This window comes from Natator depressus, chromosome 11 (genome assembly GCF_965152275.1).
Source record: "Natator depressus isolate rNatDep1 chromosome 11, rNatDep2.hap1, whole genome shotgun sequence".
Classification (NCBI taxonomy): Eukaryota; Metazoa; Chordata; order Testudines; family Cheloniidae; genus Natator; species Natator depressus.
Window position 1 is genome coordinate 57,900,592 of NC_134244.1, and position 19,570 is coordinate 57,920,161.

Sequence of the window (19,570 nt, forward strand, 5' to 3'; positions counted from 1 at the left end):
AAGATGGCGCTGCCCAGCGGGCTCCGGCGCTGCCCTGGGCCGGTCCGCGCCTTCTCCGCTCACCTCCTGGCGGCGACTACCAGACCCGGCCGGGCCGAGCTGGAGCCGCGGGGCCCGGCTGCCCTGACCGGCGCCCGGCCCCCCGCGCGCTTCTGCGCCAGCGACGAGCCGAGCCGGCGGCGGGGTCCGCCGGGGGCGGGCGGCGGCCGGAGCGTGGTGGTGGTGGGGATCCCCAACCCCTTCATCTGGGTCCGCACCAGACTCTACTGCTTCCTCATCCGGGCCTACTTCGACCAGGAGTTCAGCGTCGAGGAGTTCACCCAGGGGGCCAAGCAGGTGACTGCGGGGCCGCCGCGTCTCCAACCAATGTGTCGGGGAGGCCGTTACCCCCCCCCGCCCCCGCGTCTGTGTGTGGGGGCCGTTACTTCCCCGCCCCCGCGTCTGTGTGTGGGAGCCGTTACCCTTCCCCCGCCCCCGCCGCTGTGTCTGTGGGGCTCTGTAGGAGGATGGTCCGTTATCCCCCCCTTACCCTTGCCTAGGACTCCCCGTGTGCCCCAGTTATGTAGGCGGGGAGGCCTGTTCACCACCTTGACCTGTGTGCGATCATGCAAGGAGCCCTTCCCTACACACACTGTGTATGCAGTGAAAGCCCTTACCTCCTTCCTGTCACCTCCATTATGGGGCCCACCCCCACTTATCCCCTTGGCATACCCAGCCACCCTGGACCTTATCCCTCACTGCTCCCTACCTACTCCCCTCTGCTTCTTCTCTTCCTGCTGAGCTCTCTCTCTTTGCTCCTTTCTCTGCTACATACTGCTGCCCATTGGCTCTGGGGACAGATATTTTGTTCAGCTGGGATGAACTGTGTGTTCATATTGTCCCAGTAGTGAGACCCCTGTGGGAAGGATATTATTGCTGTGACAGTGACACCATATAAATTGTGGTTTATCCCCTTAAACGAGGAGTCAAAATTTGACAGGCTTTCCTGTGTATTGTAAGTGATTAAAACAGTTGCAAAACATCTGTGAGAGTGATGCAGTATTAGGCATAAATGCAGCACACCATGGTAGGCTCCAGTGTAATTTGGCAACGGAAAAGACAAATAAATTTCAGGCTGCAGAGGCATCTAGTCACAGAGCAGGGAGGCAAGGAGGCCATTCAGTATGATTCTTATTGCAGCAGCACTTTGAATGTTGCTTTCAAGTTCTGGGTAGGGTTGCCAGCCCTCCAGGATTGTCTCCGGGAATTGAAGATTAATCTTTAATTAAATATTACGTCATAAAATGAAACCTCCAGGAATATGTCCAACCAAAACTGGAAACCCTAGTTCTAGGTGCCACATTACTGGAACGGTACTGATAAAATGGAGGGTGCTCAGAGCAGAGCAACAGAAACTAGTTTAGCTAAAATGACTGAGAGAATGGGAATTATATATCATTTTGGATCTCTCCAGGTACTTGGTAACATTGATCACTGAGGCTGGATTTAAGGCGTAGTCACATCCATATTGTTCCAGATCCTGGAATTGCATGATGATAGAATCTCAGTTTTCACACTTAATTTTTTTTTAATCTTTTTTCTATTTCTTATGGTTGTGAAGAAAACCTTGAAAACATGGGGCCTAAATTTAACTGCTGTCTGCCGATAGCCTGCAACAATAGCTCTGTGAATGTCATGTGCCCACTTTCTCATTATGCCACTCTGCAACTTGCTTCTCTGAGACCCCCCCCCCGTGACGGCACCTCAGCAGAAGACTTAGATGGGGGTAGCCTTTGCTTCTGCCTCCTTCTTATGGCTCTGTTTGGGTGGTGTCAGGAGGAGCTCCCCACACATCCCTCCACCCATTTAGGTAGGTGGTGGCTGACGACTACTCCTTCTGGTATGGCATAGGTCAGTGGTTTTCAAACTTTTTTTCTGGCAACCCAGTTGACGAACATTGTTGATGCCCATGACCCAACGGAGCTGGGGATGAGGGGTTTGGGGTGTGGGAGGGGGCTCTGGGCTGGGGTAGAGGGTTGGGGATGTGGGAGGGGGTCAGGACTCTGGGCTGGGGATGAGGAGTTTGGAGTGCAGGAGGGTGCTCTGGGTTTGGGGGGTGCGCAGGGGATTGGGCTGCGGGACTACCTCGGGTGGCTCCCAGTCAGCTGCGCAGCAGGGGTGCTAAAGCAGGTTTCCTGCCTCTACTGGCACCGCGGACCATGCTGCGCCCCAGAAAAGGTCCGGCTCTTAGGCGGAGGTACACAAGCAGCTCTGCGCGGCTCTTGCCCACAAGCACCGCTCCCCCTCCAGCTCCCATTGGCCGGTTCTTGGCAAATGGGAGTGTGGAGCCAGTGTTTGGGGCAGGGGCAGTGCTTGGAGCCCCGTGGCCCCCCGGCCTAGGAGCCAGACCTGCTGCTGGCCACTTCTGGGGCGCAGCGAGAAGCCAGGACAAGTAGGGACTAGCCTGCCTTAGCCAGGCAGCACCACCAACGGGACTTTTAATAGCCCGGTTGATGATGCTGACCAGAGCCACCATGACCCAGTGCCTTACATTCCGCGACCCAGTACTGGGTCGTGACCCGCAGTTTGAAAACCATTGGCATAGGTAGTCTCAGGGAGGCTTCATTCGTCCAAACAGGAGAGGTCGTGGCCCCCCACAGATACCTTGTGTCTGTGTTGGGTGGGAGACTGTGACGACCCCTCAAGCAGAGGCAGGGCCATGTGGGGTTTACCTAGGACGTCAGATTGTCTTAATCCAGCTCTGTTGATCACACACTTCTCTCCCACTTTAAAGATATAGCAACAGTAAAAAGGAAAGCACTGAGATGGCTCCAATCCTTCCTTTCAGGCTGCACCCTGAGTAGTGCTGGACGAATGTTCCTCTGCCATCAGAGTACTTGGTTGTGCAGTTCCACAGAACTCTGTTCTTTCCTCATCCTACTTAACATCTGCATGAAGCCACTGTGTGATGACTCAAGTTCCACAAGCACACAGATGACCCCATATCTCATTTACTTCCAATGCCAACTGAACCATCTCTCAGCTTTCTGGTTGTCTAGCGGAGATCAGCATGTGGATGAAAAACAGTTGGCTGAAGTTGAACCCAAGGAAGATGGATATGTCATCGTAAAGATCTAACTACCACTGTAGCATCACTGTTTTGATTGAGCCTGCTCTCAAGTACTCAAGCTGGTCCATAGCCTCTCTTTTCTACTGAACTCCTTGCTGCTGGATACTTGGATAGCAATGACTGCTAAAAGTGCTTTTTTCTGCATGTACCCCATACTGCTGCAGAATGATTTGTCCACAGTGATTCGTGCCCTTGTGACCTGAAGACTTGACTACTGCATTTCCCTGTATTAGCAGCTCACTGACTGGCCTCAGTTGGTCCAGAATGCAGCACCGTGTTTCCACAGCGAAAAAAAATCAGAAACAGCACATCGCCCTGGTCTGCTGCTCACCGTACTGGCTTTCCCATAGAATACAGGTCATATTCAAGTCTCAGCTTTAAGGCCTGTGGAATTGACCCAAAATATAGATCTCCATTGACAATTATGTTTTGTAGGAAAAGTGAAGCTGTCATGTATGAAATGGGGAGATGGTTTTCTTGGCAGATGGCCCAAGGCTTTGCCACTTTTCTAGAGGAAGTGAGAACACTCAGACTTTGCTGTTTTCAGAGCAAAGAATAAAACTTGCTACTTCAGCATAGCTTTTCCACGGTCACAATAGAAAGACAGTGTGGGGAAGGCCATTTCCAGCTGCTTCTAGGGAAGTACAGTAGAAACTAGTCTAACTTTATGGGAGGGCAATTATGCTATGCCTTCGTTGATGTGTAAAAGGTTGATATTCATGGGTGGTGTGAATACTGAGAAAGCATTCACACCCTTCATGTATGTGTAAGCTGTCGCATTCTAGAATGGAGAGAGATTGTACAGGGTGGTACAAGGGGATAAAGACTAAGAATGGGGAAAGCGTAAGGTAAACATCAGGAAAAAAATCTATTTTGGTCTGGAGTAATTTTGTAAGCAAAGTGGCCATGGTCCCAGTAGATGGATTCCCTAAAACTAGATGGAAGCAGACACTAGAAAATATACTGGAGGCAACAATCCTGCCCTACCAATGTGATGGAACTAGATGATCTAATGAGTCTTTTTCTATATCTAATGTCTGATTCTCTGATTCCTGGAAAATGAGCTGACCTGGAGTTAGTGGAATGTTTGCTCATATATTTTTATGTTTTGCAGGCCTTTGCTCTTGTTTCAAAGCTGCTTTCTCAATGTAAACTTGATCAGATGGAGGAATTTGTATCAAAAGAGGTAAAGAGTATTTTATTTCTTTTCTAAAATCTCCAACACAGAATGAAAAATATTTCTCTGTCTCACCCTTTAATCTGCCAATGGGTTCTCGGTCATCTAAAGTGAAGTTTAGCTTGTTAATAAACACAAATAGTACCAACTGGGGAAGAACTCCTCAATAAAGATCAGGAGAATGTTAGTCGGAGGACAGACAAGCTTATCTGTAAGGGCATGATCAGTTATTGTATTAAGGAAAATTGTCCAATTGCTCTTACCATTAGGACAATGGAGCAGCTGCCAGAAGAGTCCGGTGAGTCATCAAAAAAGGATTAAAAAATATAATCCATTGCAGAAGAGGGTGGATAACAGGGGCAGACTTGCAAACTTCTATTCACCTGGGGCAAGTGAGTAGAAGTTCCTACTGTGACCACCAGTACCATTCACTGGTGCCAAAACTTTAGGTGAGCAACATAGACCTGCCCAATGGATAATTCATTTCTTGTGCATCCCCCAGTCTTAACTGGTTCGCATCCCATGTAGGTCACATTGCCACTTAGCTACCTAGTCCTAAACTGGAGACCTCGATCTTGCATCATGGCCTCAAAGATATAGCCAAATTGACCAGTTTTAATTGTCAGTGTGAATTTTGAACCACTGGGACTGTTTTTGTGGTCACCTCTGGAGAGGGGCGTCTCAAATCCAGAAGAGTCTCATGGGGGAGCTGCTTCGGGTGTATGTTTGTGTTACTGTATGCCAGTAGCTTGGGCTGCCTGGTGCCTCTCGTGCCTATGGAAAGAGAACTCTAATACCACTGTGGTGTAGTGCCAATGGACCATCTTGCCTCCTGCTTCTGAGTAGAGGTAGCAGTGAAATGTGAGCTTGTTCCTAGTGAGCTCTTTAAAGAGAGCATCTTCCCTTCCTCCTCCCACCCCAAACTCCATGGGTTCAGCAGGTGTTCATAGAAGCTCTACCAGTACTAAAAGGAAGCCACCCACAATCAGAGGAGAGGGAAGAAATGGGGAGCCACCCCACAAAGGAGGAGAAAGGGAAGCAATTATTAGGAGCCATGTGTGACCCAAGGTGGCACAGACTGAAACTGTGAAACAATGATTGTAGTTAGGGCCAGCTAGTAGACTTCTTGTTGTTGATGCCTGGGTTGGTGAACATCATGATAATCTTTTGCAGGTTGGATGGTGCTCAGTGAATGTGGTGTGGAAAATTGTGAACGGGGCCTGGGCTCTGTGTATCCAGGACTCGTTTTAAGACAAATTCAATTTGCCACTATCGCAGTGTGAACAAATTTGGAGGATGGTGTGTAGAGAAAAAAGGCAAAGTTCCACTGTCCTGTCTGACCTGTGCGCTGAATGAGGCAACAGTCCAGTGCAATTAATATAGAATTATAGAGACAATTGTAATGTATAAAAGGATAAGGACACTCGCATACCACAGTGATGTGTAGTACAAAACTTAAATATAGATAAGAGGAAGCAGAGAGAAGTTTAAATGGAAGGGGGGGAGCAGAGTTTAGGTTTTGAGGAAAACCTTAACTGATGCTTACTGACTTTGCAATGTTAATGTTCTTCAGATGTAGCTTTTTGTGTAGAATTTGGATATTCTGTCTTAATTAGTTTGAGTGTTAACACACATTGCACAGGATACATTTAAGTTAAAGTTACTGTGAGTATTTTAATTCTTTTTCATGTCCTGACTCTTGTGGATTTAAATGTTGCGTTGATGTAACTTTTTACATTTAACCATTCTTCAGACAGAAGGAAATACTATGGGAGATATATTTTGGCTGAACAGTATTTCTATTTTAATAGACTATCTTACAGCAATGTGGATTAGAAATACTTCAGTATATGTATTGGGGTAATACTGGTTAATACTGGATTGTTATGGAGTTTACAAGATCAGTGGTTTCAATTATGTAGTGAACTGTAGCTACAATTTCTCTAAATTCAGGTACTTCAGGTGTTGGAGGAGAAGCTTTCTTCATTGTCTGAAAACCACAGGAATGCCCTGGCTGCTGACATGGATGAAATAATGTATACAACACCAGGAGATGTTGGTATTTACTACGATGACAGTGGTATGTATAGAATTCTAAAACATTCACCTAGCATAGATAGCGAACCTGTTGTCATGGTTTTGCTTTTTACAGCTTTTCTAGTTACAAAGGTGTTCATGAGTCCTATTTCTCATTCCTAGAAGTAACGTTTAAAGATCTCTCTTTATGTACTCATTTTATCTCACTATAAACTATCATTAGTAGTATGAGTCATTATACCACCTTGATGCCGGTTCAAATTTTTCTTATTCTCCTTCACATGTATTTTATACACTTTCCATTCATTTCTCCCTACTCACTTCTCAGGGGAAAAAAAAAAAAGTCTCCTCACAGGTTACTGTATGCAGAGTGCTAGGCCTTAAAGTGTTGTATGTGCTATAAAAACATAATGACTCCCAACGTGTGTACTCCTGCCCCTTCTCTTATAGATTCTTTTCTTCTTCTGGTCTCTCTCCTTTCTTTTATTCCCCCTCTTCTCCCCACCCTGTGCTCCTGCCAAAAATCTTGCCTTGTGGCAGACATTCTTTGATGGAGAATGGCTGGATATGACTTTCTTTGGCGCTTGTTAGTGCTGCTGCTTCTGTCAGCCCGAGCCAGAAAGGTGACGTACGGTCTGTCTTTTCCCATGTGGGCTGAGCACTGCCTCTGCAGTCCTCCAAACGCCTGCTGGCATGGGAAATGAGGGATCAAATTTAAGACCAATTTTTAAAGTTTATCTGCAAAACCTCTGAATTTTTCTGTCTTCATGTTGCAACTGACTTTGTAATTCGTTCCCCTTCATTGTCTGTCTCCCGTCCTGTCTGTTCCATTCCTACCTATTGCCTCTGAAAGTTTGCTTCTGTGGTGGTGGTGTGGATGCAGCAGCTGCAGCATGAAATGGACATGGTCTGACTCACTCTTTACTGCTTTCCTATTGTACCACTAAGTGCTGTATGCTGGAGCAGCAGCACAGGCATAATTTCCCCCCATGCTGGCTGAGCATATTTAGCATAGAGAAGTGGAGTGGGAATAATCTCATACCACACTGTGTGACAGTTTCTCCACATGGCTCCAGGACACCTTGATAGATATAGAGATATAGATAATATTATATTATTTTTTAAACTAGCAACTGTCTGCTTTATTTTGTTAAATGCCAACAATGTGTGCTTGGCTCATTACAAAATACAGCTGAGATGCTTGTTTTTCTGAACCTAACCTTGGTCTCATCCATCCATACCTCTTTATTTCAGGCTATCTAATACGTTGAACTTCTCTTATTCTATTGTTTTAATAATCCTACTTCTCCACGTCTCATTCCCTGTCACCCTAAGTATCTTTTCAGTCACAACAATGGTCATTCTGTAATATGGAATATGCCAGCCTTCCATATAATGTGATCATATATAGTGACAGGAATAACTCCTGCTGACTTACATACCTCTCTATAGAAAGTATGATGTTTTGTTTTTACTCCTGCCAAACCTTATGAAGATGCCTTTAGGGTGAATTACTTTAAGTATCACTTTCTTTTCCTTATTCTTTTGTGCTTCCTCTTAGGCTGTAGCCACTTGCTTCTTTAGAGTTTTAGTAAAATTCTTAGTAGCTTGCAAGTAAAAAATATTAGACTGCTGAGGTATATGCAAAATTCCTGAATGTTGTCTTATGGCTTAGTTTTCTTTCTAACAGGAAGAAAGTTTGTTAGTATCCTGATGCGCTTCTGGTATCTAACTAGCACTGACCTCCCTGATGAGGCTCCAGATGGAACCAAAGTTTTCCAGATTGTATTTGGAGATGAAACTGTGAAAGAAACTAAACGTCTTCTAACAGCAAACTATGAGTAAGTCTCCCTATCTCTTTTTTTCCTTCTGGTTGTATTTATCTTGGCCTTCAGCATAAGAGTTTCCTCATTCAACCCAACTTTTTTATTCTGGGGAGCAACTCTTGGGGTGTGAGGTTTTTTAAAACAAAATCACCTTAAGGTTGTCACATTACAGCTTTGTTTCTTAACTTCAGACTAATGCTACTATGCTCTATGAATCTACTAGCATGTCACAAACTTTCTGATCCCTCCTTATCCCCCCATTTTTGAAAAGAGGCCCATGTCAGTCCTCAGTCCCAGTTTTGTGCACCAAATCAAACAGTGCTGCCAAGCCAATCAGCCTGTTTTGTGCTGTTGCTGTAACACCACCCTCCTGCAAAGGAGTCAGTATTGCAGTTGGCTTGAGAAGATGAAAGATTTAACTGAACGCTTTCTGAAGCAAGTTAGAACAACGCAAACATCATCTGGTGTTTTGAATAGTTCACATGGATCTGATCTAAATCCTCTGAGTGCTCACTGGTCAAGTGGATGTATTTTCATAGGAATGTGCATATAAAACACTGGTTATAAAATGTGCTAATGTCTGAGAGATAAAAAATATTTGCAGTCTTGGCAAAACGATTGAAAATATTCTTCAAAATTGTAAAAAGTGGAGGGGAAATGGCATATTTTTGCCTAAGTTATGATAGGCTGGCTCTCTTCTAAACTCTTTCTCAGAGAGGAGAAACTACACAGCCTCCAGGTCCAGAGAAAATACAAATAAAAACCACTTGAAGAGCACTTATGTTCATCTCTTGACCATATTTATCACATATCTTAGAGTCTTGTCTGCTTTCTTTGAGGGTCCTGACTCCTTGGGGGAAAGCTCGTGAGTTGTCTCAGTTCCAAGTGGCCAGGTGTCCTAATAAATCATCTGAAATTGGCACTCTTTCTGGCCTCTCCACAGAGGTCAAGGAACAAATGGGCAGAGAGACTTCAAAGCACCCATCATCCATCAAAGCTAGGTGTCTAGGGATGGTTCTGCCCAGGCCAGCATTGGAACACACTTGAAGGACAATATGGATTACACTGCTGCTGCCCTTGCTGTTCTGTGTGTGATTTAGGCATACAAATGCTGTGTTAACACACTAGAAACTGAAGGCTTCACATAAAATACCTATGAAAAGACCTTACCAACTTGGAAATGCAGGTGCTCAAAGGTTCTAGCATTAAAGGGGGAAAGCTTTTAAAATTTGGGGTGAATGTTAACATTCTTTCAAACAACTGTAGAATTCAAATGTGTAGAAGGATTCAGTCCTACGCTTAGTTTTTTTGGTATATCTGGTCTAATCTCTAAAAAGATCTACTAACTTTATATTATTCTGTGATGATTTTTTTTTAATGCCTAAACCAAATATCTCTGGGTAAAAAGTACCTAGTTCACCATATTGATTTGCTCATGCCTCATGGAAAAATGAAACCCTTAATTTAGAAACTAATTTTCCTATAGATCATTTTCTAGAATTTTGAGGGTATTAGCATGAAAAAAAATGGGGTACTTAAGACTTCCTCTGCTCTTGTTGTTGTTTTATTCCTCACTTGGCCTGAGCCAAAGCCCAACTGAAGTCAGGAAAGCCTTTCCGTTGACGTCAGTAGGCTTTGGATCAGTCTCTTGTTGCAGAAATAGCTTTGATGTCACAATTCTCCATATGGGGACTGAGCGGTGGCATCTAATGATCTCTTATAAAACACCTGGCTTTCATAAGGTCGAAGGACGAGGGAAGAGATAGAGAAAATGATAACAGAATAACTAAGGAAAGTATTTTGCCAAGTTTTCTCAATAGCATTAGGAGACCTTTAAAGGATTACATGAGCTTTAACAACTTATTTGTGCTGCTTTTCCTAGGTTCCGAAGGGAATTTACACAAGGAGTGAAGGCAGACTGGACTATTACACGGATTGAGCATCCAAAGCTATTAGAATAAATTTCTTGTACAATGACTTTTTATGGACCCTTATAAATCCTCTGGCATACCAAGTGTCCAGCTTTTTTGGTCTTCCCACAACGATCTCTTTTAAGGATTAATTTTATATTTTTTAATTCCCAAAATACTTTTGAATTTATCCTAGACAGTATATTTCTCTGAAAGCATAACAATAAAGCCTTTTCCATGAGTCTCTGAAGCTACGAAATACAAATTTAATTTGTAATAGTTATCAGAGACATTTGCATAGTAATTGGGTTACAGGCCAGAGTTACAGACATATTGATCTGTTACATTCTCAGAAGAAATCTTGGTACTAATAGGATACAATATGTATAAAACAAAAGATGCAGTTGTAACTGGCAACCCTTCTGAATAATACCACTTAATTTATTATGGGTATTTCCCCAAAGATATAATGTACAGTAGTTAAAACAGAATGTTTGAAGGAGGTGGGTACAGTTATATACACTTCCTAGATAGTTTGACGACAGCAATATATTTGCGTAATTCCAGTCTTGAATTTAATGAATTGGAAGTCAAGAAAATTAAAACTAGATTCTAAAAAGTGTACATTCTTGACTCCAGTCTAAGCTGTCACAGACATATAACATTCTACTATGAAAGTGATACAGAAAAATTGTTTTGGTATTCTGATTAAGTAACAGAAGTGACAAAATTCCTTCAGACTGAAGAACCTGGACAGTTCCAAATTTGGGTATTTGGAACAAAACTTAATCCAAAACATGAAACTAAAGTTGAAGCTGGGGCGCTGTGTCAAATCAAGCCCTGGCAAACTGGAAGGCTTGCCATAAAAAAAAACACAAATAATTAAGAACATTGGGGCATTGTGAACCAGAAGCTCTTGAGTTTCACTCTCAACTCTGCCACAGATTTGCATTGTAGCTTGGTTATAATCTGCCTTTAATATCTCTGGGCCGAATTCAGCCCTGCTCTAAGTAGCTGTAACTTTCATGGAGTTCAGTAGGAATTCCTGGCAGGAGCATCTGACTTCCTCTGTAAAAGGAGGGGCGCTATTAATCTACCTCACAAGAGGTGTTCTGAGGATTAACTCAGGATACAGCATTTTGAAGGTGTTAAGTGCCAAGTATTATTACTGTATGCAATGTTGTTGTAGCCATGTCTGTCCCAGGATAGGAGAAAGACAAGGTGGTTGAGGTAATATCCTTTATTGGACCAACTGGGCAAACAAGGCAGGGCTCTTTAGGTTTGTTATTTTGGGGGGTCTGCTGTTTATTTAGATGGCCTGGGGGATTTTTAGAGGCTCCCATGTCTGTGAAAAACATGATTATAATTTTTTTTAAATCATAAGATCCATAGACATTAGTGTATATAGGTAGTTGCTACTGAAATGTATCCTTTTTATTATTACACTTGTTTCCTTCCCCCCCCTCCACCCCACTCCCATTTTGGAAATATGTTGAACAAGAATGTTCCTTAGAAAGCCATAGAATTTAATGTTTTGTAAAAGATTTATATGCTTTTAATCAATATGTTGTGGTGAATGGGTAACACATACAATAGAAGCTTTTTCTTTCCAGGTCACGGATTCAGACAGGTAGTCTGGGTCAGTAGTGATCAAAAGTTATCACCATAAGACAGCCACACCCATTCAGCCCATGGACTATATGAAATGAGCTGCTGGTCTCAGTCAGCTCCTAGTGGACAATTGTCCATGTTATGAAACATCCCATCACCCCTGGCTTCACTAGGTAGTTTCAGTGGAGAGGACAAGGACTAAATGAACTTTTGATGCTAAATTATCTTCCCATCTGTGAAGGTGGTCCTGTCAAAGTTAAGACTCATTGACAGAGGTGATGGAGGGAATAGTGTGCTGTCACTTCCTGTTGTATGAATAAACTGAAATCATTTTTCCAGTGCTGAGTATCCAACACCTTATACAAGCACTGAATTTACTCTAAGAATCAAATAAAGGTTTATCACGCCTATTGTTGACAAATAAAGCATCTAAGTACAGAGTTTGACACTAACCTCTCATGGCTTAGAGCATCCAATACTTGTCCTGGCAGACAGACAGACAGACACATGGTTTTGTGCAGCTTTATTCTGTGCTTCCCACCAAAATGAAAAGGCCATAAAAATTGTGATCCTTTTTTGGGAGGAGGGATTTTAAAAATCTAATCAATGTGTAGCCTAAACTTATTTGAAGAATGGTGTGATGAGGGTGCCTACACAGGGCCTAAGTAAAGAGAGAGGGCCAATAAACCCTGTGACGGGCTGCACCAGGGGAAGAATCAGGGCTGGTAAGTTTTTAACTGAGGATGAAACTTAGCTGGGCAAAAGGCAGGGTAAGCTGCTACAAAACCAAGAAGTGTAGTGAGTAAGAAGGGGCCTGTGGTCACACTGTGGGCTTAGAGAAGGAAAGGAGGAAATTAGGAGGAGAATAGAAGTCCTGGGATCCTGACTCTGAGGGGAGGGTGGCAAAGGCACCTGATAGAGGTGAAATAGGAAGCAGCCCAGGGAAACAGCAACAAGATTTGGGACCATGCAGACTGTGGTTGATGGGCATAGGGTCCCTGGGCTGGAACCTGGAGGAGTGGGCAGGCCTGGATTCCCCTATCAGCTCTGGGGAAGTGGCACAGATGAGAAAGTAGAACAGAAGATTGCCTGGGATGCTCATCCACTGGGACTTTGATACACTGGAAGGGGAGGACTATAGTGACCTGGCTGGGGTCACCAAGTCATGAAGAGGGAGTAACTTGACTCCGGAGAGAGAGACGATGAGGAGAGAAAATGAAGGAGGGGGCATCAGACTGGTGGTGAGCTAATCCCAGATGGCCCACAAGGAAGCGCCATAATGGTGAGTAGTGAACCCTGTGACAATTGGATTTACAGCTCTTAACAGATGCCACCCTGGCAACGCTAAAACAAGGGAGCTCTCTGTGTAGTTACAGAACAAATGCAGAATGGTCAGCATTACTAAATTCCCTATGCCTTCTGCCAACTTCCTCAGTTTTGAACTGGAGGAACCTTTTCCTCACCTTCATCCTCCCTCTCTCCGACTTCCATGGCTGGTGTCTTTTTGTCTGTATTTGAGATGGTAACACTGTTAGGGCAGGAACCTAGTTTTTATATTCACCTGCATATCTGCAGCACTACAGAAAAAATTAATGCTCCGGCCTCTGAACCATGTGCAGTTCAGTCTCTGTTTCCACGCATCCCTGAAAACAAGGCTACAGATTTTGGTAGCCACTCTTCACAAAGTGGCCTTTTGTCCACGAATAGCAAACCTGCAATCACACATTCATTTTGGGTACAGTACCAAAGAGCAGACCGATGGTAACACACCTGAAGTAGATTTGAACTGGTGACCTGGAGGTGAAAGACTCTATTACTATTCTGCTGGGTAATATATTTCTTGGTTCATAGGTTATCTATAGCCATGACATTTGTAGTTGTTCCTCTTGGGATTTTTGGAGGTTTTTTTTTTTTCTTCATCTGAAACTGCAGTTATACTACTTACCCACAAGCCCTTGTCAGTAAACAGCTGTTTAGCACAGTTTCACTGGGTGAGTCAGTAAATCGTTAAAAATTCTCATTAAAGTTAGCTACACAGAAGTTGTTTATTTGCACATATCCCATTCACCAGTAGATGTCCTCAGTCACAAAGCTACTGTACCATGGTAGTGCAAGTGTTGGGTAGGACTGGTGAGGAACCAATTTATTGTTATGACTGTGTAGGCTTCAAATCAACCCTATTTAAACAGTCTCTGAACTCTCTAGATTTGGCTCTTTAGCGAACCTTTACATACTCACCAGCTTTGATCCTGGGCTCCTCTGATGCCCCATAACCTTTTCACATGGTATGAAAGTGACAAAAATTCCTAATATTTAAGATCAATTGTAAAAGTAGATTAATTCAAAAGTCTTAATTTCTAACAATAATAGTGGCAGGCCCTGGTTTATGCTACCATTTGAAATACTGTGGGGTTTTTTCACATGGCCCTGATCATTTGGGGGCTCTGTCTAAGTTTCCCCACTCTGTCTTCAAGGCTGGTTCCAGGTTCATCCTGTCTTTGCTTCAGGTTATATATAGGTCACAATTTTCAAGTCTCCTATATGTTGCTCTCCAGTGATCAGCACTCCGGGTATGGCTACGCTGAAGCTGGGAGTAAGCTTCCCAGCCCAGGTAGATAGATTTGCACTAGCGAGATAGCATGCTAAAAACAGCAGTTTGGACATTGCAGTCTGGGCTTTCAAGCCTAGAGGTCAGGTGGACTTGAGAGCCCCAGCTGCAGCCCAAGCCGCAGAATCCACAGTGTTATTTTTTTAATGCATTAACTCAAGCTTGTCTGTGGTGTACAGATACCTTAAGTCAGTGGTTCTCAGCTAGGGGTACACGTACCCCTGGGGATCCGCAGAGGTCTTCCATGGGGTACATCAACACCATCTAGATATTTGCCTAGTTTTACAACAGACTACATAAAAAGCATTAGCGATGTCAGTACAAACTAAGATTTCATACAGACTATGACTTGTTTATACTGCTCTATATACTATACACTGAAATGTAAGTACGATATTTATATTCCAGTTGGTTTATTCTATAATTATACGGTAAAAATGAGAAAGTACTCAATTTTTCAGTAATAGTGTGCTGTGACGCTTTTGTATTTTTATTTCTGATTTTGTAAGCAAGTAGTTTTTAAGTGAGGTGAAACGCAGGGGGTACGCAAGACAAATCAGACAAGCCACTGCTCTAGGTCATATGTTCTCGTGTTCAAACAATGACTATATTGCTCTTCCTAAATGTGAAGAGTATCATCTTTCCAGTTGAGGACTCAGTTAACTCAGTGTCGACTCCATGTTATGTATCGTTGGTTATCAATGTCCTATAGGGCTCAACCTTTCTCTCCACCTAGCTGTCTCCTGTTGTTTCATATTATTTTATACAGTATCTCCCTGAACAGGGGCCATGCGCATCTATGGCTGTGTAAAAATAACTGTTGCTCTGGCCTCATCTATAGGGTACATTTTAACTGATCCTGGGGGGGGGGGGGTGAGTGGGGATGTGTGTGTGTTCCTAGTGTAAGGCCCTGTCAACAGGGAAATTGCTATTGACATGAATGGGAGCAGACTGGGTCTGTAATTTCTCTACTGACCTTGAAGTCATTCCACCAAAAACACAGATCCAATATTAGACATGCTGTAACACTCTTGTGCTTTCCTTTAAAAACCAGGCTCTTGAGAGCAGGCTTGGTTTTTGCAATACACAAGAACAGAGCAGGCAGGAGACAGCGTAGGGGCAGTAAGGTATGCATGTGATTGGTGCCAGTTGACGGTGATGGTGTCAGGAGGATACATCTTCACATTTGGAACCCCCTAGTGTCCTTGACTTGCTGCTGCTGTTGGATCACCCAGCTGAAAAGCTGACATTTCAGCAGCAATGCAGCTCTCTGCCTTGAGGAGCTGAGAGATTTAACACATTGGGGAGGCAGGTGGTGGTTTTTAATGGAGTTTTTCAGTTAGATTTCATTTTGACCTGTCTGCATCCCTTTAAATGACAAATTGTAACTTTTTTTTTTAAAGATTCTGACTTGTACATTGTATATGGGCTTGAGCTGCAAAGATCAGATTCAGAGCCAAACTTTCCCAAAGCTCTCAAAGGTTTTGGTCTGTCCTTGTTATTATCTTCTTAAAGGCTGGAGTAGTTATTGCATCAGACAGGTATGACGTTAACTTCACAGGCTCACTTGTCAGAATATCGCAGAGAGAGGTTGTTTTTTGTCAGGCTCTGGTAGCCAGAGGGCCTGTGTACTATATAGATACTTTGTAATAGAACATTGAGAATAAAGCTTTCCTAATGGTTACCAACTCCTTTCTAACCAGAAAAGGAGCCAAGAAAAGAATAGGGGGTCTATTCTGGCCCTTGCTGCAGCCCCTTTACCTTGCTCCAGCAGTGTAAATGGGCTGCAGGGGAATCCTCCTAGTGCACAGGCAGTGTAGAGCAGGCTATGTGCTCCCAAACTGTCCTCTTCGCAGTTGTTGGTATGGAGGCATGGCAGGGGTTAGGCCGTGGGTTGCCAGAGCTGGAGGGGGAGAAGCCAGAGAGCTCTGTGGTCTGTCTATTTTGTGCTGAGTCTGAGCAATACTGAATAAGCCCACTCTGGATACATTGGTTCTAGCCAACTACTATCCAGCGTCAAACCTCCTGATCCTGACAAGCTTAAGACCAACTACAAGCTCATGTAATTGAAGCTAACATTCTAGTCCTGGCACAATCCTGACTTAGGTCAGGACACCGGATGAAAGCAACTTTAGTGGCACTGACAGATGATCTGCTGTCAATGAATAGCCGGCAGACATCCATTCTCATTCTCCTGCTAATCTCTGCCACATTTGGCACTATTGACCATGGGATACTGCTGTCCTGTCTGAGAGAAGTGGCAGGGGATCAAGGGAACACATCGACATGATTTTAGTCCATCCTAGAGGGATACACCCAGTCCCCAATGAGTAGTGATGGGAAGCTGCACCTCCACCACCACACCCTTCACTTGGGGAGTCCCACAAGGATCAATTTTCTCTCTGGTCCTTTTCAACATCTACATGTAGCTACTAGGTCAGAGGACAGACTCAAGTCCCAGCAATATGCAGATGAGACACAGCTCCCTCTCTCCTTCACCACATAAGACCATGCCACTCGCACCAAGACAGCCAAATGCTTGGACAAGACCTGGATGAAGAACAGCTGGCTGAACCCAAACAAGACAGAGAGGTATGCTGGTGGGGAAAGGAAGGCATTTTGAAGAGTGACTGCACTGTTGCTGCAAAATCTCCTTTGGGTGCAGTTACACACCCACAATTGGCCAATTCAGTCCATAGTTCAGGAGTATTCTGGTATTCCTTGCTGACGCTAAGCTCTTACATTGATAGTATTACTCACAGAAGTTGCTCTAATTTTTGGCTGGCTAGGAGACTTCCACCCATCCTGGTGGAGGAAGACCTGGCCTCAGTTATTCACACCTTTGTCACCTCTCAGCTGGACCACAGCAATGCAACATATCTGGGCATGAAGCCTTCACATCTTACAAAACTCCATCTACTACAGACTGCTGCAGCACATCTCCTCAGCAACACTGGCTACCACAAGCCCATCTAACCCGACCTTCTCTCTGCACTGACTTCCCGTACACTATAGAGTTAAATTCAAGGTCTCAGTCCTTATCTTCAAGGTGCTCAATGGCTGGGGCCAGGGTATCTAAAAGAACCTAAAACTCTCAGATGGAGACTGGTTGACAAAGTCAGCTCTCTAGTATAGCCATAGGCTAGTGTAGACCCAAGTCCTCTACACTGGAGGAGGAGTTCCTACTCCTACTATAAGCTCAGTGTGACTTCTCTTGGGTGCCAGATTGGGCCCTAAATTAGATTAGCATAGAACATGAAGATAACAGACAACGGAAGGGATAGTGAGAATGAGGGTCCATAATAATAATTAATAATGTGAGATTCAGATAGTGAGCAGATCATAGTCCTGCTATTTTAAAATAATAGCCTGGAGTACACTGGAAGGGGAAGACCAGATAGCACAGGAATAGAAGCCAGCAGTGTAAAACAAGGTGAAATAAGTGGATTTTGAAAAGGATTTTTGAATAGCTGCTGCTGTTGGATGTTGTTCTGTATAACTACTGCTTCCTGCTAAAAAACTTAAGGAATTCAAGTTTTGGGGTTTTTTACATTTTTATTACTACAGCCCCCAACCAAGATCAGGCCCTCATTTATGCTAGGCACCAGACATGTACCTAATAAATGTGTACCTGCCCTATTAAGGTTTACAATCTAAATAGACAAAGGAGAAAGTATTATCCCTATTCTACAGATGGGGAACCAAAATCCAGCGAGGAGAGTGGTTCACATGAGAAGTCTATAGTACATTCGGGAATATGAACACGCCTGCATTTTAGCCCAGTGCCTTAATCACAAGACCAGCCTTCCTCTCCTTTAGCAGCTGTCACTGTCCCCACCTCCAGTTTTTACTGTTACTCTTATGTTTGACTCCTGAGCAAACAGCCATTGTTGCATTTATCCCACAATTTCCTTCCGATGGCTTTTATACATCACAGATGTTCATGTGTCATCCCTCGCTTTGAAGACCTCAGATCTCTGCTCTAGTAAGCAAGATATTTATATATGGATAGGTATCACCAATCTCCTGAAGTCCCAGGATCATTTTGTTCTCTTTGCTCAAGCTTCTGCATGTTTCTAATAGCCTAACCAGAGCTCTGCACAGTGTTTCAGATTAGTCTGAATGGTATTTATCAGCTGCTAGAATAATTTCCTCTAACTGACATTTGATATGTCTTTCTATACATCCCTGAATCTGGTTTGTTGGCTTCTATTTCTTCTTGCTGCTAAGCACTGTGCCAAAGGCTTTGGAATTCTCCCAGCATTGTTCTCACCTTTCTCCTAGTATGCATGCAGTCAGTAAGGATTTCTTTCCTTTTCTTGTTTTTTGTCCCTAATCTCATTACCATGCATGCGTCTGCATTATGTTTAAGATCTTGTTCCTAGTTTCTCCAGCAGATTGTGTAATGATATTCATCTGAATGCGTCCCATCACTTCTTCCAGGACATTCATATCTGAAGTGGACACAGTTTTCTTCTTCATCCTGAACTCAATAATAAACACTATATTTGATACATTACATCCAAAAGCTACATTAAAAGAATTTGAGCATAAGCTTTCGTGAGCTACAGCTCACTTCATCGGATGCATTCAGTGGAAAATACAGTGGGGAGATTTATATATTTTATATATTATATATTTATATATAAATCTCCCCACTGTATTTTCCATTGAATGCATCCGATGAAGTGAGCTGTGGCTCAGAAAAGCTTATGCTCAAATAAATTTGTTAGTTTCTAAGATGCCACAAGTACTCCTTTTCTTTTTGTGAATACAGACTAACATGGCTGCTACTCTGAAACTGTCATTAAAAGAATGTTAAGGAGGCAAAGTCAAGCACTCAATAGCTAGGAAATACCAGAATTAAGGTTGCCTGTTCAACCTTAATCTAGCCCCCTTGTACATATGCATTATGATAGTCTTTAATTACATAATCATATACTCTTTTCACCATGGGATCCCTGTCTCATTCAGTGCATAGGATGGATGATGCCTAGGGAAAGTTTTTCTCCACCCCGCAAGCCTGGGCTGGAGCGTTTACATTTATACTTTCTTTATTCTTCCCAGCCCTGATTCAGAGAATTGCTGAAGCACAAATTTATCAAAGCACATGAGTTGTCCCATTTCTTTGAATGGTGCTTTGGTGGGTTAGGGTCTGTGTAAGCAATGTTTCCTTCCCACATTGCTAAAATCAAACTTTATTGCAGCACTGTTGATTTTTGGATTTTCTCTGAACCCCTTCTTAAAGAAGCCACAGAAGCCTCCCTTCATTAGTATGGTAGCCTGTGCTAT

General features: G+C 43.5%; 1 protein-coding gene across 1 annotated transcript; it reads left to right on the forward strand.

Annotated features, from left to right (window-relative positions):
- The first annotated feature begins 3 nt into the window (after positions 1-3).
- MAIP1 (matrix AAA peptidase interacting protein 1) lies at positions 4-12,874 on the forward strand. The gene is made up of 5 exons (XM_074967865.1): positions 4-336; positions 4,224-4,295; positions 6,240-6,366; positions 8,014-8,164; positions 10,032-12,874. Exons 1-5 carry the CDS (start codon positions 4-6, stop codon positions 10,108-10,110), a joined length of 762 nt encoding a protein of 253 aa, XP_074823966.1. The 3' UTR covers positions 10,111-12,874.
- The last annotated feature ends 6,696 nt before the right edge of the window (positions 12,875-19,570 follow it).

Bases quoted from the DNA above. Each gene is read 5' to 3' on its own strand.
- MAIP1 (XM_074967865.1), top strand. From the start codon at position 4: ATGGCGCTGCCCAGCGGGCTCCGGCGCTGCCCTGGGCCGGTCCGCGCC. The intron at 4,296-6,239 runs GTAAAGAGTATT...CTCTAAATTCAG, and splicing joins AGGAATTTGTATCAAAAGAG to GTACTTCAGGTGTTGGAGGA. The intron at 8,165-10,031 runs GTAAGTCTCCCT...TGCTTTTCCTAG, and splicing joins CTTCTAACAGCAAACTATGA to GTTCCGAAGGGAATTTACAC.